Consider the following 27,093-nt stretch of genomic DNA (forward strand, 5'->3'; position numbering starts at 1 on the left):
ACGCACATGCGCTCGCCCTGGTCCACCCTTCCTGTGACTAAGTACTTTCATAGACCTGCAGTTTTCTGTCTTTATACAGCCCCACCTACCAAGTCCTTTACGGTCTAATAAACTTCTACCCATCCTTTACAATGCATCTTAAGTGCTGCCTCTTCATCAAAGCATTCCCTAGGTAGAGATTGTTATCCTCTCCATTACCAGGTTCCAAAGCTCTTTGGCTTCCCTATTTATCCCAAATGACAGAAAATCTAATTGATTAGGAAGAGTCCATCCTCTCTGCAATCTTAGCTGGGTACAGAGGCCAGTCCCTGACAGGGCCTTAGTGCTTTGCTTGCTGAGTGAATTGATATGAAATTAATAACTAGCAAGTCTTTAAAAAGCCTTAAACATCAATTTGGAAACTACAACAGACTACAGATCCATTCATAACTTTGCAACTTTTGTTGGTCATAGCTAAATCATTCTCTGGGGACCACATTTAAAACTGGGTCCAGGTAACCACATAGCAGCAGGGTCATCTGATAGGCTCACACAGGTCATTCTCCGTACCTCTCTCCTCATGAAGTGGCTGCTGATCTGTGGGAGTGGGGTGGGAAGAGGGGTGTTGTGATTTCTCCAAAGGACAGTTGGAAGTTGGCTGTCCCCAAAGAAGGCAGCAGAGTCCCTTGGTGATATGTCATGGGGTACACTAATGGGGTACAGGTGAGCAGGAAGGCACCAGTGACAGCTCTCCTCGCATAGCACCTGCCATTCTGCCTTAGGGGCTCTGCAACCAAAGTGCATGGTCTCTGTTCCTGAGGCCAGGAGCTCCGGTAGGGGAAGGGCCAGATGTGGGCATCAGATGTGTTGGGTCCTCATCACCTGTACTAGGTAGGCAAGAGCACACAAGTCTGAGAGGCCACACTTATCTAAACAAGAACCTCTCATATAATTATATATATATATGTATATATCACTGATTTTATATATATATATAAAATCAATCGAGAATACAATGTCATTAATGAAGTTCTAAAGTACAAATAATACATTAGAATGTCATACCAGTAAGAACAGAATATAAAAAACCAAAAGTACATCTAGATGATACTTTAGACTTCTTGAAATAAAATAAATTTAAATATGTGTGTATGTTATTAATGAAGTATTATTCACCCATAGCTGGACCATTAGAAATCTAAACTTCAACAGCTATTGCGATCATTACAGCCATCCCTACAACTAACTTTAATCTCCTATCCCCTAAAAGAAACTCCAAGCCCATTTGCATTCTTTTCTTTCTTACACACCCACAACTTCTTGCCTTAGGAAACTGCTAATCCACTCTCTGCCTATAGATTTACCTGTTCTGGATATTTCATCCAAATGGCCTTTTTTCAATTGGCTTTTGAACCTTAACATAGGCTCAAAAGCAAGAGGCAACTAACCATGGATAGAAACCCCTGAAACTGCAAGCACAAACCTTTATTAATTTTAAAGATTCCTGTCTTGGATGTTTTGTTACAGTAAGAGAGGGCTAACAATCACTGCCATTGCTTCACAGGACATAGAATCAAGCTAAAAGAAAAACTACAATCATCATGAGTACTGTCATGTGTAAGACCAACTTCTAAATCTTGGCACAGCCCAAATACCTTTCAAATAAAAAACACAGAAAAGAGTGATGGAGGAGGGTCTTCTATCAATCTGTTGATTTCATTGGTTAATTAATAAAGAAAACTGCTTGGCCTAATAGGTTAGAACATAGATAGGTGGAGTAGACAGAACAGGAAAAAGGAAGTGAGGTAGAAGGCTCAGACAATTGCCCCGCCTCGCCTCTCTGAGCAGACCACCATGCCTCTCCTCAGGGAGACAGATGCGATGAAGCTCCAGCCCAAGATGGACGTATGCTAGAAACTAAACGGTAAGGCACCACTTCGTGGTGCTACACAGATTATTAGATATGGTTAATCAAGATGTGAGTAAGAGGCTGAAAATAATGGGCCAGGCAATGTTTAAAAGAATACAGTTTGTGTGTTGTTATTTTGGGGTATAAGATAGCCAGGCGGCCGAAAGCCAGGCAGCGGGAACGCAGCCCACAGCTCATCTCTACAAAAGAGCATTTAAAATGAGTTTCCATTTTTACTGTAGGTGGCCACAGCCACGTGCATACAAAGCACTGGACGCAGGACACAGCATAGTGTCAGCTCGTGGAGGGCCAGGTGCGCCCAGTGTGGTTGAGCGTTTAGGACTCAGAGGGATGAAACTGGCCAGGAAGGAGAGCACACCAGGAACTGGAATGAAGTGTAGCGAATTGTGGAATGGGAAGCACAGAGCCACCAGCAGGAACAATAGCTCAAACTCTGGGGCCAGTGCAAAGGGCAGCACTGATAACGCACCGTGGAAACGAAGCACCTAGCCATCGGGGACACCGGGTACCTCTCAGTGGAACCCCCTCATGTCCTGAGGGGAGCACCAGGACCCATGAATTCATGTTTCACTTTCCACCTGCGATGAGGTAAGCAAGTCTCTTCCGCCATAAAATTAGCCTTCCAGAACAATCTACAGCAGCTTGAGGGCAGGCGGGCACTGGAGCTAACCACACCCAGCAGCCTCAATTTTCCATCTCCTTCCCTCTTTGTTTGCTGTAATAAAAAGAAGGAAGTCGACTTTCGCAGTTCACTTTAAAAAGAAACCATTCATAAGGCAGGCCCTCGGTAGGCTATTTAGGAAAAGGCCCTCTCCTGTAGGTAACCAAAGAAAACAGTGAGCAAGAATGGCAGAGACAGGATTTTACACACTTCATCACGGGAAGTCAGCCCACCCAGCTTGACAGCCCAGGAGAGGCAATCAAAAAATGAATTATTAAGGAACTTCAATTACGGAGCTACTAAATCCTCTTAAACGCTGGCAAAGCCTAATCCAGCATGGAACCTCACCAGGTGGGCAAAGGGGCAGAGCTGTTTCCCTCTGCCACACAGCACTCCATAGTTAAGCCTGCAGGTCCCTGACAGTCTTTAAGGCAACTGGTCATTCTCATCCATAAATATGAAATGTCTTCAGGAAGCAAGAGACTAATTAAGCCGTTTTAAGTCGATAGAAGTCTTAATGTTTATCAAGGCACAGGCTGATGAGGGGGAAAGAAGCCACCACCTACTGGGTGGGGAAACAGTTATTGAATGATAATTACCTTGAAATAAATTTCAAACACATCGACAAGAAGTACCAGAACCAGCTCCAAGATCTAAGATCTGTGTTATTCAAAAGTTTGAATGAAGAGAAAAGAAACTGTGACAAGGATGACATCACTTTAAATGGGGAAAATATTACAAAGATGGATGAGGGTGAGCATGTTGCAAACGCTGGATGCTGGAGTGCTCACAAGAGCTCCCCAGGACGCCTCTGCAAGTGATGTTGAAAGGTCAACTGACAGGAACAACTCTGCCAACAGGCTATTGAGGTGCGGAGGACCAGGGGTCCGTTCTGCCCATCATGAGAGCCCTGCACACTGGCCTGGCCTGCTGTCCATGTGTGTGCCTCGTTCTTGACAGAAGGCTGCTGGGAATACTCAGTCTTTGCCTAAGTCCCCACCTAAGCGAGGCCAATCATCACACAAAAAGCAGCTTTTCACTAGCAATCTTCGGGGGGTGGAGGGGAGAAGGCAGCTCAAACTGTCCTCACTTGAACTTGAAAGCTTAATGAGTCTTAGTGCCCGAAAGCTGGAGACAGGCCAAGTCAGTGGGGCCAACTGTGATTTGGCAAGAGAAACAAGAGAGAAACCTACAAAAAAGGCCTATCAAGTTCTTAACAGCCTGCTAGGGCCAGAATGGGTAACGGCAAAAAGGACCCGAGTGTGCTAAGATTGGAGTGAGAATCTGGGTTGGTGAAAAAGCCCCAGACAAAGAGTCCAAAGATAAAGTGAGTTCCAACACCCTAGGTCGCCTCCATGTGACCGGCTTCACAGGGGCTTTGGGGGGATCCAGGCTGCTCAGCTGCTCAGGTCTGTGAACACTTAGTGAGAGGAGGGTCACAGACCAAGCACAAAACAATGAGATTCTGAAAGCACCAGTATGAAATTAATGGTCAACCCCTAGGATGAGCATGTACCCCAGTTATCAGAGGGCAGCCCCAAATGCCACTTGTTTCTGTAGCTCATCTATTTATCCTCCCCTTTCGGTGCCATCTTGGTTTGTAACTGTGGAGTCACTATATTTCCAAGCCATCGGCTGACAGAAATCTCTTACTACATTTTCAGTGGTTCAGGAAAGCACTGCATTTGTTGTTCATATTACATGAGATCTTTAATAGTAGCCCACGGAGATGATGAAAAACCAAGAGATACATCTAACGCAGCCCGGGGGAGAATGATCATTTGATATCACTCACTGGCAAAGGCCTCCAGTGTCTCCTCTACTACTGGGGCAAGACTTACTCAGCCTGATTTAAGCAGTGTCTACGTAGAGAACACCGGAGGCTGGTCTAGCTTCTTAAAAGTCTTCTTAGCCACCTTAGTTTCCATGACAACACTTTCTTGGTTTCCTCTCAGCTCTCTGACAGCTCTTTTGTTCCCATCTTCCTCCTTTCCCTGGAACAAGAGAGAAACTCCCACAAACTGAGATGTGTTCTGCTCCTTTCTCCAGATGCTCCAGGGGTGCTCAAGATGCTCCAGGGGTACTCCAGATGCTCCAGGGGTGCTCCAGATACTACCGGGGTACTCCAGATGCTCCAGGGGTGCTCCAGATACTCCAGGGGTACTCCAGATGCTCCAAGGGTGCTCAAGATGCTCCAGGGGCACTCCTTCCCTGGGACCCTACTGTACCTCACAGCTAACCCATGCCATCTCACCAAGGTTCTATGATCTGATTTGAGTAGGCCAATTCCACTGACAGCCTCCAAAACTCCAAGCCCTCATTTCCCAAAGCCCACAAGTCTCCCCCTTGGGTAGATTTCTATATCACAGACTTGACCTGCCCAAACTGAAACCTCAACCCTTCCCCAGAAACAGAGGACCCTGACCAGCTGGGTCGAGAGCCCAGCCCCATCATCTGTCATTCACAACAGATAGATTGACTTCTTTTTAAAAGTCCATTTTTTAGTCAATGCACACTCTACTCTGATTATTTCATCAATATTCTCATTTCTTCTGCTCTAGAGGTCAGACTTCCAAATCTTTGTGTGGCCCATGGGGCCCTTTTAATCCTGCTCTCCCTATCGTGCCGCAGCTACTCTGATTCCATGCCTTGCTGTTATGGAATAATCTTCTGTATACTGTAAAGATAGGTTGCTTTCACTGGTTTAACAAGGAGCCAAATGGCCAAGAGCTAGGCAGAAAGAGGTTAGTTAGGACTTGAGGACAGGGAAAGAGTTCTGGGATGAAGGAGGGCAGAGTCCCCAGGAGACACGGTAAGAAGATGAACATGCCATACCAAAGAAAGGTACTGAGCTGTGTGTCAGAACACAGATAAGAAATATGGGTTAATTCTAAGTTGTAAGAGCTAGTTAGTAACAAGCCTAAGCTATTGGTCAAGTATTTATAATTAATTTGTCTCTGTGTAGTTGTTTGGGAACTGGCAAGTGGGACAGAAAATTACAACTACACCTTGCCTCCCACATTTTAGCCCAGCGTGTCTATCTGCAGTTCTTCCCAAGCTCATTTTTCTTCTTGTTGGATGTACAGTATTCCTCCATGGCATTCTGCCATCTACGGCCTGTTTATTTTCTATTTCATCTCCCTTGGTAATAAAAAAGAGTTGCTGGATTCCCTTAAACTCTCCACCTAAATTCTGTTTCCAAAGATTTATAACCCATGTTGAGTTAGAATTCAGAAACCAGACATGATAAGCCTCCTTTATTGCCTGACTTCACAGCATTGTGTGCTATCATTAAGAGTGATATCACATCTGTAAGTGGGCTCTTTAAATGCCCACTGAGGGCTAGATGAATGGATCAGTGGTTAAGAGCACTGGCTGCTCTTCCAGAGGACCTGGGTTCAATTCCCAGTACCCACATGGTGGCTTACAACCATCTGTAACTCCAGTCCCAGGGGATCTAAAGCCCTCTTCTGGCCTTTTTTGAAACTTTAAACCAGTGGTACAAAGATATACATGTAGGAAAAACACCCATATACATAAAATAAAAATATGTTCTTTAAAAAATGCTTCATTGAATTATAGAAAGAAGTATCCCCTCTGTTACCAACTGCTAGTCAGTTCTTGTTTACCAGCCACTTTTCTCTGACTCCAAACCTTCCTTCCTGCTGCTGTTCCTAAATAGAATGCCACAATGTTGTGGCCTGTAACAAAACCTTCTCATATCTTTGCCCCTGCTATCCAGGCAGTTGTAATCCACGCCTTTAATCCCAGAACTTGAAAGGAGGCAGAGACAGGAAGATCTCTGTGAGTTCAAGGCCACTTTGGTCTACAGAACGAGTTCCAGGACAGCCAGAGCTACACAGAGAAACCCTGTCTCGAAAACAACAACAACAAAACAAAACAAAAGAAACTTTGCCCCTGGTTCCTGGCATACATCCCCTTAAACTTTCATGACTTCCCTAGTGATGGGAATGGTCTTTGATCCTGGTCACTGAGGCAGAACTCTTTATGAAATTTCCTGAGGGGCAAGAGCATCTTTCGTTGGAAGAGGTAATGCTTCATGGGTCCTTCAATAGAAACCAAATCACTAGAAAAATCAAAGCTAATAAGAAGTTTGAAACTTCCAATGTGACTTCCATCCTTGGGGAAGGGGAGCTAACAACCAAGCAGGCCTATGTGATGGAGTTGCATAAGAAATCTCTAAAGAACAAGCAAGGAGTGACTTTGCACTGCTGGCGGTCAGATGCTAGTGTGACCCGCCCGGGGAGGGCTCTGCAGCCCCATGTCTGTTGCCTCATACCTTACCCAAAGCCATCTCTTCATCACAGCTTCTCCTTGGTAACCCTTCTGATAAACTAGTATATGTACCCAAGGCATTTGTCTCATTCCTGAAAAGCCAGCTTAGCAATTGATAAAATGCAAGGAAGGAGATCCAAGGCTCCTCCAATCTGTAGCTGAGTGAGACGGCTGACCTGGCTAACCCATTGGGCTGACGAGGGTATGGTCTTGTGGCATAGAGCCCTTACCTTGTGGAATATGCACTGACTCCAGTTAGTGTCAAGACTAAGACAGGGCTGGAGAGATGACTTAGTGATAAAGAGGCTTTGTCGCTCTTGTAGAGGATGTGAGTTCAGTTCCCAGCACTCACATGGTGGCTCACAACTATCTGTAACTTCAGTTCCAGGAGATCCAACGCCTTCTTCTGACCTCCAAAAGGCACATGTGTGGTGATGCAGGCAAAACAATCATACACATAAAATTTTAAAAAACTAATTAAAAAATAATTTTTTAAGAATAAGTTATGGGACAGCTGGCTGGTGTTGGAGAATTGGCTGCTATTTGTGATCAGAAGCCCTGCGAAAACACCGAGAAAGAAGAATAAAAAACACAAGATAGAACTAAAAATAGTTCTCCTATAAAAATGGGTGCTTCCCTTGGCCTATGTAAAATGAAACCCAACTGATAAATCATCTCCTTCATAACTGTTCACCAAATCACAGAGATGTCCCCCTTTAACCCTTTTATTAAACCCTGGAGATCAAATCTTGTTCATGTCTACATTTATGGAGACACTGATTTCCACTCTAACTTTACTACATTGTGTGGTGTGTGTGTGTGTGTGTGTGTGTGTGTGAGAGAGAGAGAGAGAGAGAGAGAGAGAGAGAGAGAGAGAGAGAGAGAGAGAGAGAGAGCACTCTAGAAGCACATTAAAGTCTTTGAAAATGATGCCTCATGTTCCTGCCTATACTCCTCGGTGCCTAACTTGGTGCTGTGCTGGGCTGTGCTGGGCTGTGCTGTGCTGGGCTGTGCTGTGCTGTGCTGTGCTGGACTGGGCGGGGCTGTGCTGTGCTGGGCTGGGCTGGGGTGGACTGGGCTGGGCTGGGCTGTGCTGTGCTGTGCTGGGCTGGGCTGTGCTGGGCTGTGCTGGGCTGTGCTGGGCTGGACTGTGCTGGGCTGTGCTGTGCTGGGCTGTGCTGGGCTGGGCTGGACTGGGCTGGGCTGGGCTGTGCTGGGCTGTGCTGGGCTGTGCTGGGCTGTGCTGGGCTGGGCTTGGCTGGTGAGCTGGGCTGGGCATGGACAGCACACCACAAGTCCCCCTCATGACAAGAAGTCTTCTGAACAGAGCTGTACCATCAGCTTCCATCTGCCGTAGAGGGCCAGTCATATCTGTGCATACCACATCTCATGCTGAAATCATGACAGGAATCCAAGACAAGCCCTCCTTCTCAGAGCAAGCAGCTCATTTATCAGGGACAGCATAAACAAGAGTGGACCAGCTGATTTCTTATCTTCAGAAAATTATTTTGTCAACATAAGAACAGAGACAAAAGCCCACTGCAGCCTTCTTTACTGGTCACTTATCTGTAGACTCACATACTCATGGCATTCCATGGGAATGTGTTGGCAAAATAAAACTCATCCATGCGGCTCCTTACCATCTAGAAAAATCAGGGTCCCAGCGGATAATCTCATACTTAAAGAGAACAGATGTCCCAGCCTTCACTACCCTGGTATTCAGTGATATGTTCTTTGTATTAAATTTATGTATGTGTGTGTACGTGTGTGTGTGTGTGAGAGAGAGAGAGAGAGAGAGAGAGAGAGAGAGAGAGAGGGAGGGAGAGAGGGAGAGGGAGAGAGGGAGAGAGGGAGAGAGAGGGAGAAGGTTTCGTCTCTGTTCTCTTTTCTTTCTTCTACTCTCTTCTCTCTCTCCTCTCTCTCTCTCTCTCTCTCGCGAATACCATTGTTGGAATCGGATACCGGATGTATCCACTGATGCCCTAGGCATAGGTTTTACTACTGGGTCTCAGTTTCAACAAGTATTTGGAGCAGATGTTACATGCCAAGCCAGTGCCCAGTGAGGGAAATACAAGGATATATCAAAAGCGTTCTCAAGAAGCTTGGGGTCTAGTGTCAGCAACATATGTAGATACACAACTGAGATGGAGTTCTGTGATAATATTAGAGTAAGACTTAAAATGGTACTTAGAAACCCACTGGGTCTGCCTGGAGAGCTGTACACAGGCTGCCCAAGGAAGAAGCCACTGCAAACTGGGGAAGCAGGAGTAGGTGACATCAGTACAGTGATCAGGGTTTTTGTCTGCGAAATAAGCATTCTAGTTCCCAAGCTCTGCCAGCCAAAGGTCATTATTCACAGATGACCGGGTTTGAAAGGGGCTCAATATGTCTTGCCCAGTTTTTGCTCACCAACCAGACAAGAGAAGCTAGGAAGTAAAAGGCAAATTCCTTCACCCTGCTGCTAGCTGGCAGCCCCTGGGAGAGCGCACGGGTGCGCGGTGACACAGAGGGGCGCTGACCACGTCATCACCATAATTGGCTTTTGGCCTAGTTCCGCTGACAATAATAGGGACAGCTAGTGGTGGAGTGCCAAGCAGAGTTACAACGACTGTTTCACTGTGTTTTCTCACACGGCTTTGGGCGTGGCTGAATGTCTTACAGGAGAATATCCTTGGATTTAGATGATGCACATTCGAGAATTCAGGAACTGAGTTTCATGATATCTGTATCTCACTTTCAAATGCTTAGTGCAAAAAAGAGGTATGTATGCAAATAAATAACATAAATGTAGCAAAAGGAGAGTAATCAGTATTCCTGGGTGCATGATATACAGGTATCTGTATATTATTATAGGTGTTCTATACATTTGAAATTGCTCAAAATAAAAAATTGAAGGGAAGAGTTGAAAGAAATTCCTGAGTGATTCTTCGGTTTAAAAAAAAATATTTGATTTGCCCAAATAATATCTTGCATTGATCAAACTCAATCACCTCACTTAATAAGAATAAGCAATTTATATCTAAAGTCAATCTCATAGTCCTTTGGGGCTCATCTAGTTCCTCTGAAAAGGCATTTTAATACATAAAGACTATTTCGAACAAGGTGTTCAGTACAAAAATAAGCAGAAGACCATAATTTGCCAGTCTTGTATCTATGTGAAATTCTTTGGAGGTCTGTCTGAATGACAAAGTCATGGTAGAACAGGAAGGCAGAAACTTCCCCTTCTGAAGTGATTTCAAGGCAATCTAGAGCCGTAGTCACCATTCCATCCCAGGAGTGGCTTCTTCATGGACCCATACATTCTCAAGAAAACGGTGTAGCACTTGGTTCCTATATCTGATAGTGTGACACTTATCACGTACACGTGACACTTGGAGCTGTGTCACACTTTGGTCCCAGACCCCTTATGAAACTCTCAGCAAGGGCTCAGGTCATTTTGGCATTGCACCTCCACGACACACCCTTAGCGAAAACAACCGAGGACGGTGAGCTTCTGAGAGAAAAACACACGTATTGGAATTAAAAGAATGTGTTCACTCTATACTTGCTATTCCTACACGTAAGCTATATACACCTATATACACAAGGGTCCCTCTACAGGGTTACAGTGCAAAGCCACGAGAAGGCAGAGAGAGCTGGGGGAGGGGATTTGATGCCACTCACTCCTCATCTTACATGCCACCTGGAGGTGTCCATCTCTCCTGACTCTCATCTTTGGTTCCGGTCCATCGTTCTCATTCATCTCCACCTGGATGTCATCATCTGCTGACCACAGACCCCTGTTCTTCCAGCTCTCCCTGCTCCATAGTCTATGGTCCTGCCTTTTGGTCCCATCAGGACCACCAGACTCTTCATGCTTCTCTTTTCCTAAGACCATCACGCCATCCAGTTTGTTCGTTCTCTGCCCAGCTGAGAGCAAGCAGGTAACTCTGGACTGCCCCTCCATCAGCTCTCTAGCCTTTCTCCCATTAGCCTCTCTGCCTCCCTCCTCTCTCTCCCCTAAAGCCTTAGCTCCACAAACAGTTTTAAGGAGCAAAGCTGATAAATCCAAGTTCCTAAATTGAAGTCTTTCTTTCCGCATGGGCTTCCCAAGCTATTTGCTCTTCTTCCGTGCCTTGGCTATTCCTTCTGTAAAATGTGTTTAGTTACGGTACTTTTGAACCCATGGGTTAATTTGCAGCCAGGCTCCTCATAGGGAAGTGCCTTCCTTCTCAGTGAGAACCAACAGAGAGTTTTCTTTAGACTCGTGAACAGCTCAGGGCACCTTTGGCACACAAAAATCATGAAAGTCTTTATACAGCTACAACTAATACTGAGAATTTATCTAATTTGGGAAAATGCGAGTTTGTTTATTTTCTAACTAAGGTCTTGACACTGAAAGAAGCCCCCAACTGAGCTTGAATAAAGCCAAGTTCAAAAGTCCTAATTTTTATAGACAGTATCATCTACTTTAAATCTGTATTGTTTACTTTCCTTATTGCTGGGAACTAACAAGAAATCACTTAAGGGAAGGGGGGCTATTTTGACTCTAAAGTTTGAGGGCACAGTCCGGCATCTCGGGGAAATTCTGGTGGCAAAGCTAGGTCTCACTGGTGTGGGAAGAGTGTGAGGCTACTTGCTCACAACTGGGTAGATCTGGAAGCAGAGATGGGACAAGAAATGGAGCCAGGAAAAGTCAGGGCTACCTCCCCCCTCGCTGTGCCCCCACTTCCTCCAGCTAGGCCCCAAAAGTTCTATAATCTCCCAGAACTGTGCCTTCAGGTGAAGACCAAGCATTCAAACTCATGAGCCCATGGGAGCGAGGGGCATTCCATATCCAAAACATAACAAAGAGAATTATATACTATGGAATACCCACTCAAAAGAGAAATGACCTGCTTAGTTTTCAAACACTGAAACTGTAGAACTTGTATTTTTCAGCGCCACAACACAGCGGGCAGTTCTGAGTGAGAAATCCTTCACCAGCACCTACCTACCAACCTCTCCAGTTCTGGATGGAGGCACACTCTCAGCATCCCGGCTACTCTTCGGAGCCACCATGGATGCAAGAGTGCAAACTGCTCCCCCCGCATCATCCTTGTTGATAGACTGGCTTCAGGGTCCAAGTCCTGGGAAATGTACCTGTTAACGTCAGCCAGCAGAACACAGGGTGGGAAGGGAGATCTGCCACTCTACTGTCCCCAGGCTTCCCTGAGCTCAGCACCAGGACAGTGGATATGGTTTCTGTGAACTAAAACTCTTGGAAGGAACCACACCTTCCACTGACCATTCTGCAGGGATGCTTAACTGATTAGAACGTCAAGGCTGTGGGAAGGTTGGAATGTTGCAAGTCCAGGGCCAAGTAATCTTGGGACCTCTCTGGCCTCTTAAATCAATTTATTACCTTCCTCAGTACCTGGTATGACATCTCTGTGACCATTAGGTAAATCCTCTGAGAAGTAGGAACAGACGCTCCTGATTTCCAACCAACTAGAGGACTAAGAATGCTGACAGAGAGCATCTGAGGACTGTAGCAGCGTTTTCTCCTGTCTTGCCTTCATCTAGTTGTGGTTTGGATGAGAATGGCCCTTATAGGCTTTACATATTTGAATGAGACGTGAGCTCTCAGCTTCCTATTCCAGCTTCCGGCCCTGTTGCCTCAACAGCAGGGTCTACTCTTTTCCCCCTGGAACCACAAACCCAAAGAGACCCTTTCTTCTGTAAACTGTCTTGGTCAGGGTGTTTACCGCAACAGAAAAGTAACGTGTTTGAAAGGAGCCTTGATTTTCTTTGTTCTTTTACTATAAAAATTACATCAAACCGTTACCACTTTGGGACACAGACTTTGGCTTAACCTCAACTTGCATTTCTGGGCCATGATCACTCACATTTGGCTCCAGAATAAACTATCTCTCATCCCCTCTTAGGTGATAGCTGTGTTTTTATGTTGACTTCTACAGTTCTGTAAGTCCTGAACTTGGAAATTTCTCCATGGCTTATTTCTCCAGCTCCTGATGCAGTTTTCCCCTCCAAAGCTATGTTGGAGAAATGTGTGATCCTTCCTTTGGGCCATCAAGCAGTTCATGCCCCTCAGCATGCTTTTCCAGGCTTGATGTGGGATGTCCTTCTGGGTATGTGTTGCTTTTATTGGCTACTGAATAAAGCTGTTCTGGCCAATGGTTTAGCAGAGTAAAGCCAGGCAGGAACTCCAAACAGAGATAGAGAGAGACAGTAGATGGAGTCAGGGAGACGCCATGTAGCTGCTGAAGGAGAAAGACCCCTGCCGGAAACTTGCTAGTAGGCCACAGCCTTGTGGTGATATACAGATTAACAGAAATGGATTAATTTAAGATGTAAGAGCTATCTAGGAATACGCTAGAGTCATTGGCCAAACCATAATTGATATAGTTTCTGTGTGATTTTTCAGGTGTCAGCAGCTGGGGAATGAAAGAGCAGTCTCTGCTTCCGTTGGCTGCAAGTTGGATCCTTACTATGGAAGCCAGGAACCAATATCCGGTCCTCAGCCACCGAAACACTTATTTTTTCAAAAACAACAGTGGTCTGGTCTTCCACGGCTGAAAGCCTCACACGATCACTCACCTATCTTGGGCTTGTCCCTCTGCCCAAACAATAGTTGATTCTAGCCTGGTTAGGTTTCTACTGCTATAAACGGTATAAATACTATGAGCAGGAACAGCTTAGAGGAGGAACGGTTTATTCTTCTTACAATTATTCCCAGGTCATACTTCCAAATCAATCATCAATCAAGAAAATGCCCTACGGGTTTGCCAACAGGTAAAATCTGATGGGGCATTTTCTCAGCTGAGGTTTTCTATGCTCAAATAATTCTAGCGTATGTTAAGTTGACAAAAATACAGACCCACTTCAACAGAAAGTATGAGCAGCTCCAAGCAAGCTGAAAGTGTTGTCCCAGAAGGGTGGCTTGGAGCCTGTCCACTCAGCTCAGCTCTGGGAGATGCTGAACTAATGGCAGTTCACCTACAGATGAGCTCCAGGTTAGATAGAACACACAGAGGAGAGGCGCTGAGGGAAAGAAGGTCTAAGAAGAGTACCCCCCAGGGGAAGAGGGGAACCAAAACAGCAATCTGGAGACCCCAACTGTTCTTTGAACAAAGGGCAGTGGAGAAGCAGAAAAGAATGTGACATAAAGTACGTAGAAAAAAACATCTACAAAATAAATATGTTTATAAAGAACTATGCAGTCCGCTAACGTGCCTTGTCCACAGGATGAGTCCCTCAAGAGCCTATGCAGTGGGGCTGTAAATGTGTATTGCCATTTAGAGAAAAATGAGACCAGAAGAGGTTAAATGATCCAAAGAAGAAAGGACATGAACATTTCATTTTTCATCTCTACAATCCCTGTAATTTTCACCTCATCAAAAAATATTCTGAAAGTCACCAAAATAAGAGCCCACCATATGCAATTCCATTTACCTAATGCTCAAGAAGAGGTCAAAGCATGGTATGGTGAGGGAGCTCAGGACAGGGCAGTCACCAAGGAGCTGGGATTCGGTGGGAGGGACAGGGCAGTCACCAGAGAGCTGGGATTCGGTGGGAAATACTAAGGGGAAAGCTTCTATTTTATAGCTTGGTGGGGGTGTAGAATGCACTTGCGCATGTCCATCCAACCTCAGATTGCCCATTTAGGAACAGTGTACCAGTTTCAGGTCTGTTTTAGTTAGGGTTGCCATTGCTATGATGAAACACCACGACCAAAAGCAAGCTGGGGAGGAAAGGGTTTGTTTGAGACACACTTTCATATCACTGTTCACCATAGAAGGAGGTTCAGACAGGAACTCAAATAGAGTAGGAACCTGGAGGCAGGAGCTGATGCAGAGGCCACAGAGGCGTGCTGCTTACTGACTTGCTCTCCACGGCTTGATCAGTCTGATTTCCTATAGAACCCAGGACCAACAGCCCAGGGACGGCCCCACCCAGAATGAACTGGGCCCTTTCATATCTATCACTCATTTAAAAATTGCCTTGCAGCTGGATCTTATGGAGGCATTTTCTCCCTTGAGGCTCCTTCCTTTCAGATAACTCTAGCTCGTGTCAAGTTGATATAAGACCAGCCGTCACAACGTCCACTGCCTTCCACTAACATAGAAACCAGTGTCAAAATTAGTCTATTAAATACAGTCAAAATTTGAAGTCTTGCTTAAAAGTTTAAGACCATATACATCTGTAAATATTAATACTCTGGATTACTTTATGACTAAAGCCACTTTCTAGAAAGCTCCTAACTCTACCCTCACAGAACTGCTCTATGACAGAGCCTTGCTCCAAAATACAGCAGATACTGCCATGACTATCTACTTTGGAACTCTATCAACAACACAAGCTCAGTGTACCCAACCCCTGTACACAGTAGGGCTAGTGGAGAACACATCCTGGCCTGAGGTCAAGATGCCCTGAGTGTCCAGAAACACTGTGTCCCCTTGTAGCTCAGTCAACCCTACATCCTTACAACTATTGGGGCTGAAATTATTGGGAACTGCATCCTACCCGTGGGTTCTGGTTTCTCCATCTAATTTAGGACTATGGTCCCCACCACGCCCTTTGTATATGGAGACTCCCTCTCCATGCGTGTGCCCTGCCTATTCTAGTGGTTTCTCCTAAAGCACACAGATTCAAACTATGACTCAGTCAAAATTAAGAAAGACTAGAGACCAGATTCAGGAGGCAGAGTCAGGCAGGTTTCTGTGAGTACAAGAGCATCCTGGTCTATATGGTGAGTGTTAAGCCAGCCAGATTTACATGATGAGACATGAGGTCCTATCTTTTAAAAAAAGTAAATAAATAAATAAAAGAAAAAAGTCTTCCACTGGAAATTTTACAGAGAAACAATAATATCAAGGACATTCCTAGAATAAGCTAAGGGAACGCAAGTGCTACTTACTCGCAAAGAAGGATCCCATTTTCTAGCCCTGTCCGGAAGTCTTTATCACCAAAACTTCGGCCAGTGACTTGCTGGAAAAGAAGAAAAGGAAACAAAAGCATAAGATTTTCTTTTATAACCAGGAAGTTCAATACTTAAAAAAAATCAAGAGCCCTGAAAAAACCATAACATTCCAAGAATGGGAAATATGGCTTTGCATGGATCAAGTGAGATAAACTTAGATGATGTGTCTGTTCTTCTTGGTAATACTGTTATTTTGGGGGTTCAACAAGAAGAATTCAAGGTCACAGTATCTCTCTTCTATGTTCTCTCAACATAAAAATAAACAACAACAACTAATAGGAAGGGCAAAGATCCTATACACTAACACACAGGTGGTCCGGGAAGGAGGGTCTGCAGGGCCCTCACTTAGGAGACTAATGCCATAACTAGAGATTAAAGCCAACGTGCAGAAATGACAGCACAGAACATTCATGGCATCCCTGTCAGCAATCATGTGCTAGGGCACAAGGTACTCAGTGTTTCATTTGTTCATTCTCCAAATGCCCGACCTGAAATATACCAGGTAGACATGTCTGTAACATGCCCTAAGGAAACCTCCAATACACAAAAATAGAAGTCATGTCTAATAAGCCACAAGAAGGAAGAAAAATGGAGCCATAAAAATAATCCAACAATGAAAAAGAGGAAAAGAGGAAGGGAAAGAAAGGGAAGAGGTAGACCAGACGGAAAGGATGGAGGCTCCATACAAAACATGTCAATAGTGACAGTAAGTGAGAGTGGTTCTATATAGTGAGTTCCAGGCTATAGCCAGGACTATGCCTAAGACCTTGCATGTGTGTAAGAAGAAAAGGAAACAAAAGCGTAAGATTTTCTTTTATAACCAGGAAGTTCAATACTTTAAAAAAAAGGTTACAGGGTATCTGTGAAGAAAGCCCAGGTTCAGGAGGATTCAGGGCACAGCAGGGAGGAGTACCAGGATGGTGAAGAACACTCTACTCAGTTCCTACCCCCACTCCTCCTCAGCCACCAAAACTCCATCATCCTCACAGCTGTCCAGCTCTAACTGACAAAGCCACACCAAACCCTTCCTTCCACATCCATCACACCCGCTAACAACTCTTTATTCTCCCTTTAGACCCACCCATTCCTTACTTCCTATTGGCTACCTTTCTCCAAATCACTGTCATCTTCCATCCATCAGACGTGCCCAGCCTCTCGACACTGTAGCATGATGCTGTCAACTATAAAGTTCACACTTAAGAACCTCACAGTCAAGTTTATAAAAAAGAAAGTTACAATATAACACCTCAAAAAAAAAAAAACAATATAACACCTCAGATTTTATGGTGTGATTTTGTGTTGGGTCACTAATATAGCTATCCTAGGCCATGCATGGCCCACAGGTCATGGATTAAACATATCTGATAGAGAGTTCAAAAGCTGGTCCAATGGCTTCCACCTGGCCTCCCATCTAGTCTCAAGCAGGCAGCTCATAATCTCTAAGGTTTAGAGATCAAAACACTATATCTCTCATTGCTTCCACCAATGACTCTGAATCTCAGGCATCATGGTAAAAGCCAAGCCCCCACAGTTCCCTAATGGTGTCTCTCTCTCTCTCACACACACACATGAACACACGCATGTGCAGATAACAACACAGTAAAATGCTAAAATACATGGACAAAAACTACCAACCAGCACTATCTTATCAAGGGTAAGCCTCAACACATCTCTTCATTCAAGGGAATCCTCAGAAATTCTTAGGATGGCAGTAAACCATCTGCTATTGCCTGGCTATATCCTTCAGGAAGCCCTTGGATCAAATTCCCCCTGCTTTATGTTCAGGGTCAATCCACTTTAATTTCTGACACAATATTTGTTGGAGGACCATGCAGAGTAAACGTCACTGAATAACTCATTTATCAAAACCTAGTTTTCCAAGAAAAGTTTTTTTCTCTGCCTCCATATTTAAAAAAAAAAAAAGCAGAAGCCAAGGCCACTGCCATGTGTCTTCACACTGCTCAGTGCAAGCAATTATGGAGGAAGCTCATCTGTATCCGATTTCCTTTCCATGGCGCTCAAAGGTAATTCTGAATTTATCTAGGCCCCTAGCTCTGTTCTGAATCATTCGGATTCTGAAATGTGGAGAAGCCAGACTCAAAAAGAAAACCACACAGCTCCATTTTTATGATGTGTTTATAATGTAACACGCTGTATATCATAGCCTACAGTCTGTTAATTGCTTTGCTACCATTGTTATTATATAATTGCAATGAACAGCCCAAGTCTGCCAAGAATTGGTCTTCCAGCCTGATCATTACCATGTATGCAAACAGTAGTTCAGAAACATTTTCATGAATTGTCTGTAGATTTCTGAAAGGAAACCACAAACAAACTACAGGTCTAAAGAGCATTTTCAATAAATGTTCACAATTTTTAGTATAATGATAAGAAGAGAGGATCTTTGATATGTTGTTTTGGTTTGAGTTTTCTAAAAAAAATATATATTTATTTATGTGTATGGATGTTTTGCCTGCACATATGTACATGAGCCATGTGAGTGCCTAACGCCTACAGAAGTCAGAAGAGGGTGTCGGATCCCCTAGAGCAGGAGTTACTGAGGTTACATCACCACGTGAACCACCTTGTGGGTGCTAAGAGTCCATACCAGGTCCTCTGCAAGAGCAAAAACCAAGAGCTTTTAAGCATAAACCATCTCTTTGCCCCCAATTTGCTTGTTTGTTTGTTTAGAGACATGATTTTGCCACATAGCTCTGGCTAGCCAGAAACTTACTATGTAGCCTAGGCTGGCCTCAAGCTTTAAAAGATGGTGCTGCTTCTGCGTTCCACTGTTTCAAGAGTGAGTTATCACTCCTAGCCTTCTGATGAAGAGATTCTGTTTGTTGACAAAAGACAGATCCCTGAAGATTAAGTAGATTTCCACTTAACGTTCAAGAGACATATTTTCCTTAAGTTGTGTAATGGCAGGTCCTTTTCAAGAGGCTATGATTTTCTCTCGCACCGCGTTAACGACAAAAGCCACACTCGTTCATTCATGAAGAGGCTTCGCTGCAGCTCATTATGCCCCCAGCTCTCCTGCTCCTACCTGACTTAATTAACTGCAGCATCTCTGCATACTTCGTGCTGAAATTGTACGATAGAGTAGGATAAAACTGTTCTTACTTTTCCCTTTTCCCTTAGAAATAACCCCCTCGAGATTGTTAGAAAGTCAAACCAAAGTTTGCAGGGTAGGTTTTGTAAACAAAGATAAATCATATTCACTTAAGGAGGAATTAGCCACCAGTCAATCTATTATCTCCTGAACACCTGCTTCATGCTAGACCCTGCAGAAGGGGTGAGATCAAAATAACAAGATCTAGACACTCCTGGTGGCAGTCGCAATCCGGGGGGGGGGGGGCGGGGAGAGGGAGAAAGCACAGTTGTTGCTGGGAAAGATACGAGATGAGGACCGAGAGCAAAGAGGAAGGGACTGGCACCCTTTGCATGACTGAAGACCCTGAGTGGCAACCTGGGCAGCTACCATTTGCCCCTCTCAGTCTAAATATGTGCTACTTAATATTTATTCCATCCCCATAGCATCTGCGGAATATCTCATGATCGTGTCCAATTTAAAGGCAAGAAAACTAACAAAGGGTTAACGGACTTGTCCAAGGGCACAAAACTCGCCAATCGCCGTATTTGATACTTTTTTCCTTCCTTGCTATGATGAAACACCTGACAAAAGGAACCTGGGGGAAGGAAGGCTTTGTTTTCGTTCACAGTTTGAGAGGATTAGAGTCCATCATGGCGGGGAAACACGGCAAAAGCAGGAGGTGGCTGATCATCTTGTACCCACAGCCAGGAAGCAGTAAGTGATGAACGAATGCCCCCTTTCCCTCTTTATTCCTTACGGGATCTCAGCCATGGGCTGGTGCTACTCATATTTGCAGGAGAGCAGTCCTTCTCTTTTCAGTTAAACCTCTCTAGAAATGTGCACACACAGACACACACATGCGCGCGTGCGCGCGCACACACACACGCACACGCGTGAGCACACACACATACACACACCCCTCTTAGGTGATTCTAAATTCAGCCAGGCTGGCAATGAAGATTAGCCATTACAACAGCAGAGCTTGAATTTCGCCCACCCTTAACTATCATTCCATGCGGCATTTCGGCCGAGTACTCCAGGAGAGCTGAGGACGCTCTGCCTAAGGACATCAGGGAAGAACTTGGACAGACAGTAAAGCTGCAGTGAAGGAAGAGCCAGAGTTCTCCAGAGGAGGAAGGTGTACCAGGACACCACAGGTCCCTCCGGAAGACCTATGCAAAAGTCTTTATCTGAGCAAAGACCTAAAGTTCTAAGGGCTGAGCCTAGTGGACAGGGAAGGAGAAGTTGGTGCGGGGGTCAGGGTGAGGAACCAAAGTAAACACAGCCTTAATGGTGAAGGCTGTTGTGTCAACAGTGCCACACAGTGAACACCAGGACCACGGATTGTGTTTGAACCTATAACAAAAGTCATCCTCAAAAGGTCTTTGATATTTTTTTTTCTCGTTCCTGTAATTTGCAATTCCTCAAGAGATGGTTCCAGAATACATTTTGCTGTGACTCTAATTGCATCCTCATGGATTCTCCCATCCCGGCTGGGGTAATGGATATCACCTTGTGGAAGCTTCCTCTAAGACCACCATCCCAGCCCCTCTATCCCTCGGGAGATCATAGCTACCTTTACCTTTTCCTGCCAGCCCCAAAGTTTCCATCAATGTTCAAGATCTTCTCCTTCCATTCCACATCTCAACCTTAAGCCTTTGTCCACAGCCTCCTTCACTTCCCTGAGGTCACTATGTTGAATTCTCTCCTTTCCAGAAAACCCCAATTCAACACCGCCCTGTCTGTCCTCCCTGGTCCAGATTCTATGTAACAGACAGCCTCTAAGCTTAACCACTGTAAGCTATCTCCATTTAGTTTGATGAAAATTCTATAGAGTCGAGAATTATAATTGAGGCACCTTTAACTCTATCACTTTGGGCAAGATCGTGAGCTCGTTCCAACACTCATTTTCCCCTCTGAAGACATGGTAAAGGTGCCTATTCCATCGGTTTTCCTGAAGATGAGTTAAAGCACGCAAAACCCTTAGCACCATGCCCAACCAGAGTAGGAACTCAATGCATCTCAACGCATGTGAGCCCAGGGTAAAACAACTGCAGTGTTTATAGTCCAGTGCAGTTATTTTCGTCCGTGATCTTAAGAGAGGTGGTACCCAATGGCTCTCTGCTGATGCACACATCTGGCCCTACTGCCTAACTTAAGAGATGTTCCACACCTATGATCGTAATGGATGGCTCAGCAGCATGAGCCAGCAGCTCTATCCTTTTGAGACCCATTGCCTTTCCTGACTTCCCCACGACTTCATCCACCTGGTTTTCTTTCTGCCTCATTAAATAAACACATCTTTCCAATGCACTAAGGATTTCTATCTCATTAGCTGGAGAGTACAGAACTGCCTTTCCCCTCCTTTCACTTCCTTTCTTCTCTTCCTATGCCCTCCCATCAAATCCCCAGGAAATTCCAGCTAGTCTTATGTCTTTCATGTCTTATGTATGAGGGGAACTCATGCATTTTTACACGTTTCTGGGCCCTTCAAGTCCCAAATCAAATGTTCAACTTCTCATTAAGCATCTCCTCTTGGCTACCATATATATATATATATATATATATATATATATATATATATATATATATATCACATCACATTTGAGGCTATTACAAAATCTTAATGTTTGTTCCCCAGTCCAACTTGACCCATCTCTGGTCTTCGCATCAGTGAATGGCATCACTTCCTCCAATAACACAGAGATGAAGTCAAGCCACCAGGAAGAGCCAAGCTGTCTTTCCAAAACAGATTCCAGACCTGTCTTTTCTGTCTCTACACAGTAACAGTGGGGCAAGCTGCCATCAATTTTTTTTAGCAATACAGCTGCAGTATCCACTTATGTATGGGCTTCCTCAAGCTATCACCCACACTGCTGCCTGAGACCTTTCTCAAGTCCCACGCATACCACCACCTCACACGAGATCAAAGCCTATTACAGAAAAACACTCTTTATATTGACAGGTGAAAACCTACGAATCAAGGAACTCATTCAAGGCTGTGGAAAAGTCAGAAGCTAAAGTGACACCCCCCCCCACCTTTCTTGGAGGCCCCAACACACTCTGCTCACAGTCCTGACACTTCCCTGACCAGCTAGATTGCTACACTTTGCTCAATTATAATAGCTCCTTATATCGATTCCGTTTGGCTTGGCGGAGAAACAGCCCAGAAGCCCAAGCCTGAAGTTATTTAATCAGCATCACTAGACCAAGATTCCTGCTAGCACCAGCTCTGAGTGCTTAATACGGAGGATAATAAAATGCAATCTGCAAGATTCATTTATATTTTCATCATGTCATCGGAAAACCAGAAGGTGCTGTTTATAGCCACAGATTGACAGAGCCTACCAAAGAAATCTAATTAAAAATACAGCTGACGCTTCAAAGAACTCTGGGAGCATGCCGTCCTCCGCTCTAACCATTGCACGGTCTGGACACAGAAAATGGGTCAATGCAGACACGTGCGCGTGGGTTCAGCCGACTGTGTTTGCACATTCTCAAGCTGTCCTTCCTTTTAAGAAAGGGCTGACAGAAGCTGCAGAGAAAGACAGACAACACACACACACACAATGAGTTCCACCAAAGCTGAACTCCTTAAGGACCGAGTAAAGAGGAAGACGAGTCCAAAAAGGAACTGAACCAGGAGGGTGCTGTGAACCAAGTATGTCGTCTCGTGTGAGCTTGGTTATTTTTCCCTGGGGACTGTGTTGTTCCTTCGATAAACATCGCAGTTCTGGGCTAAATTTGGCAAACCTATCACATAGTTCTCAGCAGAGTGAAGCAGACAGCCACGGAATCAGGCAGACCTGGGTACAGAATCCAGGTTTGAGGCTCAGGAGCTGAGAGAGCAGGCTTCATTCATTGGTGTCTGCTACCAGGTACTTATAGGAGCCTGTGTTACTCTGTTGTGGGAGGTCAGAAATTAGGGTGGATACTGCCCAGAAGGCATTTAATATTTATGAAGTGGGTAAAACGCTAGTTCTCTCGTGGTTTTGTTTCTCAAACTTCATATTTAAGAGGAAGGAAATCCACAGCTAGAGCTCCTAAGGTCAGGGGCTTCCATCTGTATTCAGAAAGGCAACTCTGCTGAGGTCAGGGTTTGTGAGTGCTGAGAAGGAAATCAGACTAGGAAGCCAGTGAGAGTCCCCATGCATACAGACAGAACTAAAGGAGATCATAAAGGGATAGTCACACATATCATGAAAAAATATACATTTTCTAAGAAAATCGGACTTCTTAAAAAAATTTTTTTATAAAAAGCCTTGCCATGAAGGAAAAAGGAAAGGTTGTTATTCATAAATACAAGACCTAAAAGCATCATGACAAAATGCAATGTGTATCTCCTTGCAGGGTAATGGCTGGAAAAAAACCCATGGGTGACAGCTGGGGCACAACTGGGGAATTCTGAATGTGTACTGGCCGCCTAGGGACACCAGTCGTCACTGTCCACTCCAGAAGTGATAATGGCTACCTGGATGATGCTCTTCTTTAGGCATGTGCTCCCATATTTAGAGAATAATGGTAGCTGATACCTGTCATTTCTTTTGAAACTACTGAAAAATGCTGAGTGTCTTGTGTATGTGTCTGAACTAAATGCAGAAAATGCCAGCTACCACTGCAATCAGAATGTTGGCACATGTGTTTCTTGGAGCCTACCCTCCACAATGCTTTCCCCCTTTCCTCCCTTCCTTCCTCCTTCACATTCTTCATTTCTCTCTTTCTCCTTTCCTCTCCCTTTCTCCCTCCTCTCTCCCTCTCCCTCCCTTTCCTTCTCTTTCCTCCTCCACTCCCTTTCGTATGTTTTAAAATGTTGACTAATAAATGTCATTTGGGTTCTAGTGTTGAGAAGAACATTAGCAGTCCAAACCAAGTGGTCATTCAGCAACCCATCGGGAGCCTTCTCAGCCATCTCCAGGGGTGGTTTGCTTGTTTAAGGACAGTCGTTTGCCAGCTCACTATCAGTCACTCCCTTGCTCACGACACAGAACTTGCCCTGCCGGCCATTGACATGATGTTAGCAGTGACGATGGAGAGGAAGAAGGGGTCAGCCCTTGGCTTCCTGCTATTGGGCAAAGAACTAGAACTCAAGCCCCTGCCAAGTACACATAGTCCTGCAGCCATTGTAGAGCTGTCCAAAGAACTGATCAATTTCACTACTTGATATTCTAATAATGGAATAATTTTTAGTTAAGAATCCAAAGTAACCACTAAGCTGGTGGACCTTGCCAGTACTCGGCATAGAAAACGGCATCAAAGTCAAACCAGAGAACTGCTAGAATTCACCCAAACAACTTATTAGATTACTAAATGAAAATAAAACACGGTGAATTACTCAGAATAAAAGCAGAGTAATGTAAGTAGCCTTTTTTTCATTCCAGGACCGGCTAGAGGAACATGACACCAAAGGACAGCTCAGCAGCGACCAGCTGAAGAGGAGGGAAGCTGGGGAGAGGGCATGGCGGATAAAGTACAGCAAACACAAGGGACCAGCTTTGATTCACCACACTCATATAAAAAGCCAGACAGGGGGATACATGCCCATAATTTCAGTGCTGAAGAAACAAGACAGCTGGCTCCCTGGAGCTCACTAGCCAGCCAGCCTAACACAGTACACACATATATACATATATACACATCACACAATATAAACATCACACGCACATACAGTGAGGAGACCAATTTTGAGAAAATAGGGAAGGATGGCAGAAGATACTTCATAGGGTACAAGAATTCTATTTTTTTTTTAATTTGGGGTAGTCATCACAAGGCTGTTCACACTAAATCATTAACTAGGCTGTGTATCTGTTCACACGATTTTTCTATGCTTGTGCATTAGTTTATGTGACAATAATGAAATTCATGAGGCAGAACACTTTGTGAGGAAAAGAGATTTATTTTGTCTCCTGGCCCTAAAGGGCTGAATCTGCTATCGGCCTTCCTGTTGGGAGAGCCCCAAGGTGACACAGGGTGACAAGCCATACTGCACCATGGCACTAACTGCTGACTCAGTGGCCGTGATCCACCCATGCCTATGCACAATGCATTTTAAAATGAACAGCAGAATACCGGGCAAAGAAACTAAAGTACTATTTAGTTTGTGGAATCATACTGTTTGTGGGGGGGGGGGGGGTCTGGAATGTGACTGACTCCAGGTGGGCTGGTGTGATCACACAGACTCTTAATCTCATGTTCTATTACTTTCTCTTTTGTTTGAATCACACGATGGCTTATTATGCCTAGTCAGTATTCGGGAAGAAAGGGCCAAGGTCAAGGAAATGGGGCTCTATCTATAGTTTCAATGGGCTTCTGGTAAACTCTTCATTTCTCTAAGATTCCCCTGTGCATGTCACAGACTTTCATGAGCCCACTGCCACCCCAGCCTCTCGCCTTTGAAAGTGACGGCAATGGTATCTTCCACTAACTCACCAGTTCCTTAGCACCGTGCATTGTGTTCACAACCACGCTGGCTGGTTATACAGATGAGACCCTGGACAAGGGCGGCCAGCAGAGGAGGTTCATTAGCTTCAGTCACCTTTGCCTAACCATGAAACCTCTCCTGAAACTCCTGTTTCCCTAACACTTATTAAACCGCTGCAAGGACCCATAGGGTCTGTTCATGGTAAGAGATCTTTCTTCAGATATTCACAAAGTACTCAATGGGTCATTGAGAGGTCCCAGGCAAGTGTTATCATTATCCCTGCTGCAGGCTGAAGAGACTGAACTATAGACCATTAAACAATTTGCCCAATTTCCTAGGGCTAGCAGGAGGCAGAGGATAACAGGCAGGGTGGTCTGACTCCTGACCCACGCTTGCTCCTAGCCATTAGGCTATGCCAATGAGCTGTAAATGAAAACCTGACTCTATTGCCCATGTCAACTTCCCCCACACACTGCCTTTTCCTCAAAGAGGGGAGTAAGAAAATAAATCTCTATGTTCAGAAAAATACTAAAATATGTGGGTATATAGCATTAATGTCCTCAATATCATGGGGTAATGAAATAACAGAAGGCTTTGAGGTGTTGCTAGATTTTTATCTCCACCTCTAAAAAATCATAACAGGAATCCAATAATCCATCTTGAATAAAGCTATATACAACTTGATCCATGTGTAATGAAATAACCATTAATGGAGAACACAGAGGAAGAGAAGGAAGGTGGGTAAGCTGCTTTATTTAATGTTTACAAAACAAGGTATCTTTCTACTCACCTTTCAATGGTTTTGTTCCTGTTGTTGATGCTGTTGTTTTTCAAGACAAGGTTTCTCTGTGTAGCCCTGGCTGTCCTGGAATTCTCTCTATTTCAGGCTGGCCTGGAACTTAGACATCCGCCTGCCTCTGCCTCCCAAGGGCTGGGAATAAAAGTGTGTGCCACCACCCAGCACTTCACTGGTTCTTTAAGCCTGCAAATAATGTTTTATGGCAGGAAATCTGTTCTCCTGGCTGCTTTGTGATAAAAAATAGTAGATGGTAATCCAAACCCACTGAACCACCATCCCAGTGAGGTGTCAGCCGCCTCAGTAAAAGAGCATCCATCTTGGCTTCCAGAAGCCAAGTGAATATAGATCCATCACTGAATTGACTCCCCTTAACTCCATGACCAAATAATACCCATGCCAGGAGGCTCATCTCTAGTCACAAAGAACTATATAGTCACAATGTAGTATTATGTCACACCAGTGAAATTAAAGAGGACACAAGCAGTCCATGTTTAATGAACCTAATTGATGAGGTCTACGTCTAATTGACAAATACTAGGACCTTGTGCTTACACACATGCTGTGAGATAATGCTCTTGTACACTGTAAAGATTTGTCATTCATATTACTTTAATAAAAATGCTGGTTGGTCAGTAGCCAGGCAGGAAGTATAGGCAGGGCAACCAGACTAAAAAAAATTCTGGGAAGAGAAAAGACAGGGAAACATAGAGGAAGCAAGATGAGAGTGCCTTGCTGATAAAAGGCACCAAGCTAGTGGCTAAACATGGATGAGAATTATGGGTTAATTTAAGCTGTAAGAGCTAGTTAATAATGAGCCTGAGCTAATATGCCAAACATTTTATAATTAATACAAGCCTCTATGTGTTCCTTTGGGACTGAACAGCTGTGGGACTGAGCAGGACAGAAGTCTCCATCCACACACACCACCATACATTTCACTAGATGGTAAAATTT

General features: G+C 44.5%; 1 protein-coding gene across 1 annotated transcript in view; it reads right to left on the bottom strand.

The window, feature by feature from the left end:
- The window catches only part of Limch1 (LIM and calponin homology domains 1), a 313,640-nt gene that overhangs the window by 177,171 nt on the left and 109,376 nt on the right, over nucleotides 1-27,093 (bottom strand). The window contains exon 2 of the mRNA XM_038340732.1: nucleotides 15,766-15,836. Within this exon, the coding sequence (XP_038196660.1) occupies nucleotides 15,766-15,836 (71 nt within the window). The remainder of the gene's footprint in view (nucleotides 1-15,765; nucleotides 15,837-27,093) is intronic.

Source organism: Arvicola amphibius, chromosome 1 (genome assembly GCF_903992535.2).
Source record: "Arvicola amphibius chromosome 1, mArvAmp1.2, whole genome shotgun sequence".
NCBI classification, from domain to species: domain Eukaryota; kingdom Metazoa; phylum Chordata; class Mammalia; order Rodentia; family Cricetidae; genus Arvicola; species Arvicola amphibius.